At 41.1% G+C, this 13,203-nt stretch overlaps 1 protein-coding gene across 5 annotated transcripts in view; it reads right to left on the bottom strand.

The window, feature by feature from the left end:
* Positions 1-13,203, bottom strand: part of grid2ip.L (glutamate receptor, ionotropic, delta 2 (Grid2) interacting protein L homeolog) — a 56,069-nt gene that overhangs the window by 5,528 nt on the left and 37,338 nt on the right. For all 5 annotated transcript variants that reach the window (NM_001374464.1, XM_041575454.1, XM_041575456.1 and 2 more), the window contains 11 exons: positions 11,933-12,113; positions 10,231-10,379; positions 9,475-9,594; positions 8,975-9,075; positions 6,515-6,626; positions 5,743-6,032; positions 4,755-5,186; positions 3,978-4,065; positions 3,084-3,161; positions 2,810-3,006; positions 1,088-1,243 (listed from right to left, as the gene is read on the bottom strand). In NM_001374464.1, coding sequence (NP_001361393.1) covers positions 1,088-1,243; positions 2,810-3,006; positions 3,084-3,161; positions 3,978-4,065; positions 4,755-5,186; positions 5,743-6,032; positions 6,515-6,626; positions 8,975-9,075; positions 9,475-9,594; positions 10,231-10,379; positions 11,933-12,113 — 1,904 coding nt within the window. The remainder of the gene's footprint in view (positions 1-1,087; positions 1,244-2,809; positions 3,007-3,083; positions 3,162-3,977; positions 4,066-4,754; positions 5,187-5,742; positions 6,033-6,514; positions 6,627-8,974; positions 9,076-9,474; positions 9,595-10,230; positions 10,380-11,932; positions 12,114-13,203) is intronic.

The raw sequence follows: 13,203 nt of genomic DNA, 5'->3' as shown, positions 1-13,203 counted from the left end.
ATAGTGGGGAGAACCAAAAGCCTCTCTCACAGCCAAGATTAACCCTTTTGCAGCTGGGTACAATAAAGTGCATTCCCCCCACCTTTTTTTAATACTTTTTACATTTTTAATTGTTACATATTACATACCGGGGGAGTAGGAGGTGCAATGGTACCAGGGCTCATACCCCCTGGGGGCCCGCAGGAGATTCACACGCCTGCACAGCCTCTAAGAAAATCATTTCCAGAGGAGGGTGGGGGGCCCGGCTGCATGGCTTGCACCTGGGCCCGATGCTGCTTAGTTACGTTACTGGACAACTATGTCCAGTTGTCAAGGTTTTAGAAATGAATATACCTGAGAACTAATGCTATATATATAACAAGCACCTGGTACGTTCTTCATTCCTGGAATTACCCTACCAACCAGACACTGAATCCAATTAGCAGCCCTTAGCAAAATAATGATAAGCACTAGGCTGTACTTGTGACCCAGCTCTCAGCTCTTCCACTTCTCACTGTTTTAGTTGGCAAGAAAAGCCATTCATTGTGTCACACAGTCCATTAAATGCCTGTTCGACATCCCTTCAAAGCACCGAGGCATTTAATAGCTCTGTATGTGTAAGCAGAATAACTTGCTCATAAAGAACAACAAAAATGCCAATAAGTGTAAGCTCCTTGGATATCTCCGTCTGTGCAGAAAAGGCAGCATAGGCTACCAGCATGGGACATCTGTCTCCCAGCATTTCATTCTTCTTCTAGAATTCTCCCCCCAATATGTGATGAGCAGCACAGGATAGTTGTTGCTTCAGTTCAGCAATAACCATATGTTTGCTTAGCTTTCCCTTGAAACAATTTCCCTTGAGTAATTATAGTATCATATTCATTATCAGTGACAGCAGATTACGTCATCTGGTCTATAAACTCGGCACATTCTAATACACCCGCATATGCCAGGCCTATTATTCCTAGGATCTGTGCTGAACCAACAATGTACTCCTGTATCCCTACAGGTAGCCATGTCACTATGTTTTTGATGGCATGTATTAAATCCTACTTCATCTCTGTTATTGGATTTGGGGCCATGGCATAGAAATGTAAACTCCACTCACCTCCAGAATCTTGGCCAGTTTCTTGCTGTTCTTGAGCTCTGAAGAGGCTTTTAGGATGCAGTCGCAGCTGGCTCTGATCTCCTCGGTCTTCTCCTGAAGGGTGCTCTTGAAGAGTAGGCTTCGTAGGCGCATCTTGTACTCTGGGACAGACATCATCTGCAGGTTGGCCAGGAATACATTTACTTTAAATAATGACATATGACTGCTCGTTCTACTTATATTGTCCTACACAAGAGTCAGTAATATGCTGTATGCTGTAACAAACACCATGAATACATACCTCCCAACATGTTGGAAACAGAAAGAGTGACAAAAAGATTAGCTGCGCGTATCGCAGCAAATTTTTTGACCATGCCCATTTTGTGACCACACCCCCATGTCTAATTTACAAAATTTGGCAGGTTATGAAAGTTTGAACACATTTCTGTGGTTTTTATGTGTTATTACAGTTTTGCTAATGAAGTTGATTTGCCCTTTAAGTTGTGTTAGTTCTTATCTTATCTAAAACCTTTAGAAAAGTATGTTAAGTATGTATTCTAGGCTCTCTGCCAAGAGCTAATTAAGTTAGAAACTTTGTCTCTTTTTCTGGCTGTTCAGTGCAGCAGAAACCCGGGACATACAGTATCAGTACATATCCAGGAGTGCAGTTTGAGCTATCAAAAGCGGGACTGTCCTGCTCCAAACGGGACGGTTGGGAGTTATGTGAATATCCTGTAAATTTTATAGTGAATAATGTACACCCTGTTGTAAACTACAGTATATAATGAATAATGTACCCCTTGTTGTAAAACATAGGGATATTATAAGCCACCAAGAAATTTAGACAGGCCATAAAACTCCAAGGTGACTTCTAATATCCTCATATTTCCCAACAAACAGTACATTATTTATTATAATACAACAGTGACAGAAATTACATCACTAAGTGTCGATTATATCAGATGACATCACTTAAGCATCATTTAGAAGGATATAATATACAGGATATTATAATACATAAGAGCCATGAATATCCTGTAAATTAAATCCATATAAACGGTGCTTAGTGATGTCATTGGTTATAATTGGAGCTTAGTGATGTTATTTCTGTCACATGACTCACTGAAACTTGTGTATTATAATAAATAAAGTACCCCCTGTTGCAAAATATGAGGATATTAGAAGTCACCAAGGAGGCCTTTGGCCTCGTGTTTTTACATGGTCAATGAGCTCCTCTGTAACTTATAATATCCTTATTCACTATCCTTATAGTACTTTATTCACTTTATTAACAATGCTTGGTTATAATCAGTGCTCAGTGATGTCATTTCTTTCACACTCTTTGGTAATTCATTTTCCCTGTATTTTACAATAGGCAGTACATTATTCACGATATAAATGGTGCTTAGTGATGTCATCAATTGTAATCGGTGGTACGTATCACATGACTCACTGAAACTTGTGTTTTATAAAAAATGATGTACCCAGTGTGGCTATTAGAAGTCTCCTCGGAGTTCAACAAAGTGTATTGGCATGGACCTCCTTAGTCACTTGTAATATCCTTATATCATATTAACAGGGTTTTTTTTTTTTAATAACTGTGCTGAGTGCACCGCCACTGACAGTAACCAAAAAGGTCAATGTTTTATTGGTTCGTATGATTAACTAGACCCAGGTAAAACATTTAAATACATAACTTTGCACCCTTAGAGCACAATGAAAAGACCCATTGCTCTTCTGTACCTGCAGTGCAAACTGATCCGGCTCACTGAGCTTGCTGGGGTTGCCCGTGTAGGCCTCAAAACGCTGCCGCTCTTCTTCATCAGGTGCGAACAGCAGCAGCTGCTTTATGTGTGACGGCTCCAAGCGTTCATTCTCCATGACCATCAGGATGTGCCGTAGCTCCAAGGGGGTTAATTTCAAGTGTGCAATTAGGATAGCTGTAAAACAGACCATTGTACTCAGTTCATTGTCCTTTGTTAAACCATTTGTACCCACCTTAATATTCCATTTGTACCTGTGTTGTAGGCTTTCTTGTGAGACAGAATTTGAACAGCGCCTTTGTTTTTCATGGATTCTGGCAGTACAGGCAGGACTGAAAGAGAGAGCAAGGGAGAGAGGGAGGTCTCATTCCTGGAAATTGCAACATTACAGTTAGAGTTGCCACCTTTGCCGGTGGCTAAACCACAATGTGGGCGGGGCAGATGGCATCGGGGGTGGAGCAGTGAGCTTGGGCATGATGACATCAGAGGCAGGCACAATGATGTCGTGGAGCTATGATGCTGGGTCAGGGTTATTACATCACTTATATGCAAATGGATGGATTTCTGTCCAGTTTTCGCAATGTTTTAACTGGGACAGAAAGTTTTAACGGACAGCCCTTTGACAAACTGAGATGTCCAGTTGAAACCCTACCTCTATCTATTCTGCCCGATGAGTAAGACCAATCCTTTAACTACAGGTTTGGGATCTATTATACAGAAATCGGTTATCCAGAAAGCTCTGAAATAGAGCAATGCTCATTAAGAAAAACTATTTCTTATTTTTAATTGATTTCCTTATTTCTGTTTCTTTAATAACAAGAAATGAACTGCACTTCATAATAACTAAGCCATGTCAGGGTGAGTATCTTGGTATTTAATTGGTTTTCATTTGGCCAGATTAATGTTCAGGTTTCACAAGGCTGAAAACCGAACAGAAAGTTGAGACCCGAACAGTCCTTAAAAAAACCGAACGGTTCGGGTCAAAACGAAAACAGGTGTCAAGCCTAATTGCAGTCCTAATACAGGTATGGGATCCATTATCCAGAAACCCGTTATCCAGAAAGCTCAGAATTACGAAGTGATTTCCCTTTTCTCTGTTATAATAAAACAGTAGTTTCTACTTGATCCCAACTAAGAAACTTGCTTACGTGATGGTTTCTGGGTGCCAAAGTGAAGCTCTAAATCCAGGTACTTCACCATGTCGCTCAGTTTCTCATAATCAGAATCTTCCCCAAGCTGTAGAGAGAATAATCAGCATTGGCATTGACTTTACAGGCTACTGGGACAGTTTTTCGCTCCTTACTACATAACCCTTCCTGTTAGAATTTTAAAGGGGTTGTTTGCCTTTGAGTTAACTTTTAGTATGATGTAGAGAGTGATATTCAGAGACAATTTGCAATTGCTTTTATTTTTTTATTACTTGTGGTTTATGAGTTATTTCGCTTTTTGCTCAGCAGCTCTCCAGTTTTCACTGTCAGCAATCTGGTTGCTAGGGTCCAAATTATCCTGATAACCATGCATTGACTTGAATAAGTGTATGAATGGGAGAGGCCTGAATAGAAAGACGAGTAATAAAAAGTAGCAATAACAATACATTTGTAGCCTTACATAACATTTGTTTTTTAGATGGGGTCAGTGACTCCCGTTTGAAAGCTAAAAAGAATCAGAAGAAGAAGGCAACTAATTCAAAAATTATAAAAAAAATAAATAATGAAGGCCAATTGAAAAGTTGCTTAGAATTGTCCATTCTATCAAATACTAAAAGTTAACTTGAAGGCAAACCACCCCTTTAAATCAAGATATTCTTCATAAATATAGTGAATAGAACCAAAGAGCAATATAGTTATTGCAGATCTACAAAACCCTGCACTATCTCACCCATACAGATTCCTGGAGGTTACATATCACAATAGCACAGTACTTGCCTGTCCCCATATGGTCCCTTCTGAGTTTTCCACCTGTTCCCAGCGCAGTCTTTTCACACTCATATGACTGCAGTCACTTCTCCTATGCATGTTGCGATGTGTCAGGGGTGCTAAAGGAGGTGCAGGTGGAATAAGTGGACTGGGTAAAGGTGGAGGGGCAGGGGGTGATGGGTTTGCATTACTTCCTTTAACACGTAAATATGAGTTAGGGGCTGTCTTGGGTTCCTCTGGGGGAGGTTTGGTGGGCCCTCTGGAGGGCTGAGGCTGGGGATGAGGAGGTGGAGGCGGTGGTGGGCTTTGTGGAGGAGGAGGGACGAGGTCAGACACAGAGGAGTAAGTGAGGGAGCTTCCATCTTCGCTGCTGCTTGCAGACTCACTGGCAGTGCTGATATCTCGGGTGGTACAGCTGTACTGGTCATCCTGGAAACTCATCTGGAGAGATAGAAAGTGGCCAAGATAGCATGTGGGTCTACACATAGGTGAGCACTTCCTGGGGTTTCTTTACTCACTTTATCTACACAGAAACACAATACTATTTAAATCATGTTAAAAAAATGAAATGGTGATATATGTATTGAAAAGTGCCATAGATTTGATAGCAGCATCACTTTAAAGGATAATTAAACATTAAAAATAAGTGAGGGAGCTATTCTAAGCACTTTTGAAATGTACATTCATTATTTATCTTCTTTTAATACTAAGATATTAAAGGATACATGTACTGTTAACATGAATGAATTTTGTTACAACAGCACCACCTGCTGGTCATTTTCCCACCAGTCTGACCACCAAGTAGTCATGGAAGTTGTCAGGAGAATGAAAGAGGCTGCTCTGATGTTCTTCTTCTTTAGGAAAGATTTGAGAAAGGTTTCTAATTTTTTTACCTAAGCGGAAGAACATCAGAGCAGCCTCATAAACATCTGTCGATGTATATGAGTGGATTGGACTTTTAAGGTTTACTAAAGTAGTCATTATTTTCACACCTTACCTCTTCATAGTCGTTTTCAGGGTTCATGAACTGATCAGTAAAGGTTAAATTCTGCCCCAGCTGCTGGCTGAGCACGTCCAGGAATCGGTCTGTGTCTCTTGAGCGGCAGGGCCGTGAGAAAGTAAAGATCTTTCTGTGGGATGGGGACGAGGGCAAGCTTCCATCAAGGCTCACGTAAGGGTTGGAATCAGAGCTGCTAGGAGATGGAGCACTGGGTGGTCGTGGTGGGCATGGGTCTGAGGGTGGTCCAGTGCTCTGCCAGCGGGGACCCTGTCCCAATCTACGCTGTCCTGGGCAGAAAGATAAAAATGGATTAATTGAGGGGCATCTGTTAAGATGAAGTGCTCATGGAAAGTCTTAATGAAATCTACTGGACTACAAGTTTCTAAATGAGGTGGTGAGACCCACCATGAAAATACAGAGCCCATTCACCCCCTAATAATTCACATTTTACCTGTCTATTGCACTCAATGTATCTATGCCCTGCCTGCATAAGGTCCTCGCAAGCAGGGTTTCTAGGCTAATACTGTATAAGGTTCCATATTGCTGGGGCTCATGGGTGACTGTGATGATCTTCTTGTAAAGGAACCTAGAACGGCAGTCATGCTCAGTAGAAAGCAATGTTGAATAGTCAGGAGGTCCAGGTTTAAGACTTTTTCAATGACTTTGGGAAGATTCACATGTACAGTCAACTGCCTAAGTGGATGATAGGATTTCCCTGGAGATCTCATAGAAGGCTACTCCAACATGGTGTGCCACAGAAACCACTTACCCCTGCCTGTCCTTTGTGAGAGATTGCAAGAGCTACGAGACTTCATGCTGCTCACTTTGCCTTGATAGTTGTTGAGAAAACGGTTTTCTAATTCAGCGTAAACAGCAGACATCTAGAAAACGTAATGTAAAAATGGGATCAGAGACCAAACTTCCAAGATGGCAGTAAACTGTGGGACAACACAGAATATCAAAAGCTAAGTAGAAGCTCTGGAGCTCTTGAGGAAAGCTTCATCCTGGTCTTGGCTGGATATACTAAGCTACACATAAAATACACTGGTTTTCTTTTGCACTGGTTAATGTTTCTTAACAGCCACTATCCCAATTAAAAGGATATCGACTCAACAAGGAGTCCCAACTTCAGTACAGAGTGGTTGGTTCCTGTCATCTTGTACATGTATCATAGTTAAGGCAATTTAGGTGGTGGAGGATTTCTAATCCAAATGCTTCTTCTCATTCCTGAGATGCTTTATTGGTTTGACAAATGATGACTAAAAAGGTAAAGAAGGATTTGAAAGTCCAGAATTTTTCAATCCAACAATGGCCAAAGTCTTCACTCCACTGAAATATTTTCACAGAGAGTGAGGTTGCAATAAAGGGTTCCGTGGAAGACAGGTTAGATGAGGTAGGGGGCATAGGAAGGTAAAATGGGTGAGGAGATTTGGTTGGGGGAACTGTTAAGGACAGGGAGGATCACGCTGGTTTCAGTATTAAATGTATGTTTTCAAAGGCAAGAGTCTGACTGGTAAAATGGAAGAGCTGGAGATGCTGGCTGGAGGGAAAATATGATGTGATTGATGTGGCCAAAACATGGCTGAATGAGTCACATGACTGGGCAGTGTAATATCAGTGGCTATACTTGTTTTGGATGGACAGAGGCAATTGAAAAGGAGGAGGGGTATGTCTGTTTGTTAGGCAGGATTTAAAAGCCAAAATAAAGTAGTAGGTGATTTTAGAAAATGAGGGGGCAGAATTTTTATGGGTGGAGTACTTCACTGATTGTAAAGAGCCCAGCAAATTAATTGTAGGAGAATGCTATAGACCCCCTAATGTAAGAGAGGAGGAGGCTAAGCTCCTGGTGCAAATAGAAAAGGCTGCTGGTTTGGGGAAAGTAATGATAATGGGGGATTTTTATTACTCAGATATTGACTGGAGCAACAGTACTCCAGGATAGTTCATGGGATCAAGTTTATAAACTTATTGCATGACCCAGAACCCCTTGGTAATAGTGACAACAATGTGATCTCATTTAATGTCTGGTTAAAAAAAATATACACAGAGACTACAAAAACCTTGAATTTCAGAAAAGCAAATTTTAGCGCTTTAAGGACTGCCCTTGATAGCATAGATTGTGGTATTATGTTTCCTGCTAAAAACTCAGAACAGTAATGGTTGTCATGTAAAACATTAAAATGTTACTGTTCTCAATTTATTCCCTTAAGAAGTAAAAGTATAAGCACCAAGAACCACCCTATGTGGCTTAATATACTGTAGACGTAAAGAAGTTAACGGGAATAAAGAATAAAGCATGTAAAAACTACTAACCCTGTTGGGACAGAAGCTGCATTTAACAAATATAAACACTATAATAAATGTTGTAAAACAGCAATCCGGAAAGCAAAGATTGGAAATGAGGAGCGCATTGCAGCAGAAGCTAAGCCTGACCCTACATTTTTTTGAAAGTGCATTAATAATAAAAAGATGCGGGTTGAGAGTGTGTCTCCTTTCAATAATGGTACCAGTATGTTTATAACAGATACAGAAAAGGCAAAAGTGTTAAATCAATTATTTTCTTCAGTGTATACAATAGAGGAGTCTGAGTTCCCAGGCCCACCTCATTGCTGCAATGTTCACGGTTCATTTCAATCCAGTAAGTGGCTGACTTAGTATATGGTTCGTAAAGTTTTACTAAACATTAATGTGAACAAGGCGCCAGGGCCGATGAAATACACCCTCGGGGTCTAAGAGCTTGGTTCAGTTTTAGATGGCCTCTATTTTGGTTTTTCTCAGACTCACTTTCATCTGATATGGCACCTATGGATTGGAGGGAAGCTGTCATTCCGATATTTAAAAAGGGATTACGATCTCAGCCTGGCAATTATAGGCTAGTAAATTTGACATCTGTGGTGGGCAAATGATTTCTTAACTAAGGTCTGTTGGGCTTAATCAACTTGATGAACGTGTGTGTCTTTTTTAAACCTAACTTAGTATGTTACTATGAGAGGAGTAGATCCCAGTATACCTAACCCAATTGGCAATGTACAAAGAGTTCTGTGATCTGATAGGTCTCTTTTAGCACCAATTTACCTGACTGTAGCCTATATTTTACTCCTTCTGATCCAATGACTACCTTATTTTGCACTGGGGTTAACAGACCCCTTAGCTCTACACAAAGACAACCAGTACACAATTGTACAATCACATATAGGGCCAATGAAAGTGAGTGAAGTGTTGCTATTACCATTTTTGGATTGGGGGTCTCTGGCAATGATGTTCCATCTCCAGCTTGTCTCTCTCCTGAGGTCACACGTGGTGCAATTTCCACAGGTTCACACGGTGCTCCTAAGTCAGCGATATGGTAAAATTATTGTAGGTGGTGTGCATGAAATTACATTCCACTATAGCTGTTCTGACTATGACTTGCAGTACCAGTTAATGCTGCCAGGGGATGCTGGGAGTTGCAGAATAACTGAAGGACTGTGAGTTCTCAAAACCTGGTATTTATACATACCACAGTTTATTCTGTTTTGTAGTCTGGTTGGGCTAATTATTAAACCTCCATTTCAAGTGCAACTTGTAGATAGAACAGGACCATCTAATGGTCAAATATAGACAGCTTTGTTCTATAGATGTCTATAATGTTTTGGCCAAGTCAAGAAATCAGTGGAGCAACTGTGAAGTGTGTACAGAACATTTCTTGCCTATACCCTGCCATTGCACACATGAACATTTATCATGTACCCGAACTAGAGTCGCTTGATCTCCCATCATCAGTGCCTGAGGAATGAACAATGCTCTGATAGGATGATAGTCCATGGACCGACCCTCGTGGTGGTGTCACCATCTCAGCTTCTACGGCAGCTGCATAAAAATCCACAGTGAGAAACCATTCAGAACTAGCAGGATCACTCAACCAATAAATCTTCAGCAGTGGAACTATTAGGCCTATATTCCTAGGAATACAAATAATATAGAGAGCTAACCCCTTTTACTTGTTCTACCTGACCAACAGGGTGCCACTTTGTCACAAGCTCTGTAAGAGCTAACAGAACAGGGGAATTAAAGGGGAAGTATATAGATGTACACAACAAAGAGTCAGCAATAGATTAAATATAGGGCCAGTTGTTTAATAATTACTTGAACACTGCACATCAAGAATGAATGAAAACAAACTCCTTCTCCCTTGCCTCTGGTTAAAAAGTTAGCTTATTAACTAGTTGGGTGCAGACGTGAATACTTTACAACTACACTTTGCTCATTATTTACTTGGATTGTCTTTTTTAGGGGAAACATGCATCACACACTTAGATTCTCCTCAATTACAGTCAGCTGCAAAAGATATAATAGAGTAGAAAGTGTATACTAAGCTAACCCCACTAGATAGAGCTGTAGGGTGAGGGGATACTTTAGCTTGGATATTTCTGGATGCCCTCATGTTTTTTAGAGATGTTTATTGAACACAGAGAAAGTAGGTCTCAGGTTATGGAGCTCTCTGACCTGCCTTGTACCCCAGGAAGCGTGAAATCTTCTGCTGGCAAAGTTCCTGCTCCTCGTATGTCAGCAACTGGAAGATGAATTGCCAGATTATCTGCTTCGCAGGAGTATCCAGGACTGGGTATATATCCACTATCAGTGTGTCAATGGTCCTATAGAGATGAAGAAAAGAAATTAAACTTAGTGGGTCATACCAAACGAAGGCCCTGATTATGTGTGTTCTATAGGAATGGTGCCTGATTGCATGTGTTCTACAGAAATGGTGCCTGATTACATGTGTTCTACATGAATGGTGCCTGATTACATGTGTTCTACATGAATGGTGCCTGATTACATGTGTTCTACAGGAATGCCTGATTATGGTGTTCTACAGGAATGGTGCCTGATTATGTATGTTTTACAGGAATGGTGCCTGATTACTTGTGTTCTACAGGAATGGTGCCTAATTATGTGTGTTCTACAGGAATGGTGCCTGATTACATGTATTCTACAGGAATGGTGCCTGAATATGTGTGTTCTACAGGAATGGTGCCTGATTATGTGTGTTCTACAGGAATGGTGCCTGATTATGTGTGTTCTACAGGAATGGTGCCTGATTATGTGTGTTCTACAGAAATGGTGCCGTATTATTTGTGTTCTACAGGAATGGTGCCTGATTACATGTATTCTACAGGAATGGTGCCTGATTACTTGTGTTCTACAGGAATGGTGCCTGATTACATGTGTTCTACAGGAACGGTGCCTGATTTAGTGTGTTCTACAGGAATGGTGCCTGATTACATGTGTTCTACAGGAATGATGCCTGATTACATGTGTTCTACAGGAATGGTACCTGATTACATGTGTTCTACAGGAACGGTGCCTGATTTAGTGTGTTCTACAGGAATGGTGCCTGATTACATGTGTTCTACAGGAATGGTGCCTGATTACATGTGTTCTACAGGAATGGTGCCTGATTACATGTGTTCTACAGGAATGGTGCCTGATTACATGTGTTCTACAGGAATGGTACCTGATTACATGTCTTCTACAGGAACGGTGCCTGATTTAGTGTGTTCTACAGGAATGGTGCCTGATTACATGTGTTCTACAGGAATGGTGCCTGATTACATGTGTTCTACAGGAATGGTACCTGATTACATGTGTTCTACAGGAACGGTGCCTGATTACATGTGTTCTACAGGAATGGTGCCTGATTACATGTGTTCTACAGGAATGGTGCCTGATTACATGTGTTCTACAGGAATGGTACCTGATTACATGTGTTCTACAGGAATGGTACCTGATTACATGTGTTCTGCAGGAATGGTACCTGATTACATGTGTTCTACAGGAATGGTGCCTGATTACATGTGTTCTACAGGAATGGTGCCTGATTACATGTGTTCTACAGGAATGGTGCCTGATTACATGTGTTCTACAGGAATGGTACCTGATTACATGTGTTCTACAGGAACGGTGCCTGATTTAGTGTGTTCTACAGGAATGGTGCCTGATTACATGTGTTCTACAGGAATGGTGCCTGATTACATGTGTTCTACAGGAATGGTGCCTGATTACATGTGTTCTACAGGAGCGGTGCCTGATAATATTGAGTATCCAATGAGACACCATTAATTAAAGCCAATTCTCAATTCTCCAGATTTTCCATGTCACTTATGATTCATGTGTCCTAAACATGCCCATGCAGTGGTCTTGGCAGTACCTGTGCTGAAAGAAGCTTTCTAATGCTTTGCACACAGTGTATCGCTCTGTTGGGGTGAGCAAATGTTCCAACTGCTGGCTGAATGTCCGACCTTGGATGCGGATATTGGAGGGGAGAATTTCCGCCACCCACTGGAGGGAGGTGAGAGCAGAATTTGGGACTGGTACTTCTGAATCCGTTTCTAAGGCAGAAGAGCAAAATCAAACCTTGTTGCAGTCAGGTAATACAAAATACCCAGTTCATTCTATAATGATTGCTACGCAATATGTGGATTAAAAATTCTTGCCCCAAATTTGCCAACTCTCATTGCCCCCAGTTGCTTCTGGTGTAGAACTCATGTTGTGGCTCATTGATAGCTTAAGGAGATCTGCAAGGCTGTAACAATGGGGGAATGCAGAGAGAGAGAATGCCTCTAAGTTGTGGTATCTGGGCTACTTAAAGGGGTTATTCACCTTTGAGTTAACTTTTAGTATAATGTAGAGAGTGATATTCTGTAATGCTCCTACCGCACACCTGTAGTTCACCAATCCTGCAAGCTGGTGGTGCGTTCCTTCCGTTGACCCGGCAGGGTCCCTTAGCAACCAATGTGTAAAAGAAACGGATCCGCACACACACTGATTAATGCAGTCGGGGAATATCCCCTTTTATTCAGCCACCAAACATCAACGTTTCGGGGGGAAACACCCACCCTTCATCAGGAAGGGTGGGTGTTTTTAGCTTTTTATTTAGCAGCTCTTCAGTTTACAATGTCGGCAATCGGGTTGCTGGAGTCCAAATTATGTTTTATAGCAAGTAATATAGTAGCAATTGTAGTAACTTATAGAAAATATTATATATATTTTTGTTAAACTTCTTTGAAACTTTAAGATACATTTGATTAATTTATTATCCTTTACTTTTCCCCTTTTCCTTTTATTATAATGCTTTTAGATAGTCTACTCACATGTTGCCAATTAGTACATTGAACGGAACGACGAAACATGTGGGAAGAGGGGGAGTTTCCTCTGGGGGATAAATTGTGGGATTGAAATATGTTTGCTCAGGTCTCTGAGGAAGTACGTTGCTACGAAACACGTCAGACCTTGGGCTGCTTTGTCCTTTTAATTGAATGTAACAAATAAAGACGGATTTTTTAACTATACATTGAACTGAGCGATCTTTGGCCTTATGAGTGCACCACAACCTTTGGTTCTTCTTTGCACAAGTTGCCTCCTTAGCGACAGACTCGGGGCAGCAACAGCCGGTCACACCACGAAGCAGGTAAGCTTTTC

The sequence above is a fragment of the Xenopus laevis genome, chromosome 9_10L (genome assembly GCF_017654675.1).
Source record: "Xenopus laevis strain J_2021 chromosome 9_10L, Xenopus_laevis_v10.1, whole genome shotgun sequence".
Taxonomy (NCBI): Eukaryota; Metazoa; Chordata; class Amphibia; order Anura; family Pipidae; genus Xenopus; species Xenopus laevis.
The sequence above is the reverse complement of the archived record's forward strand: the minus strand, read 5'-3'. Positions and strand labels throughout refer to the sequence as shown.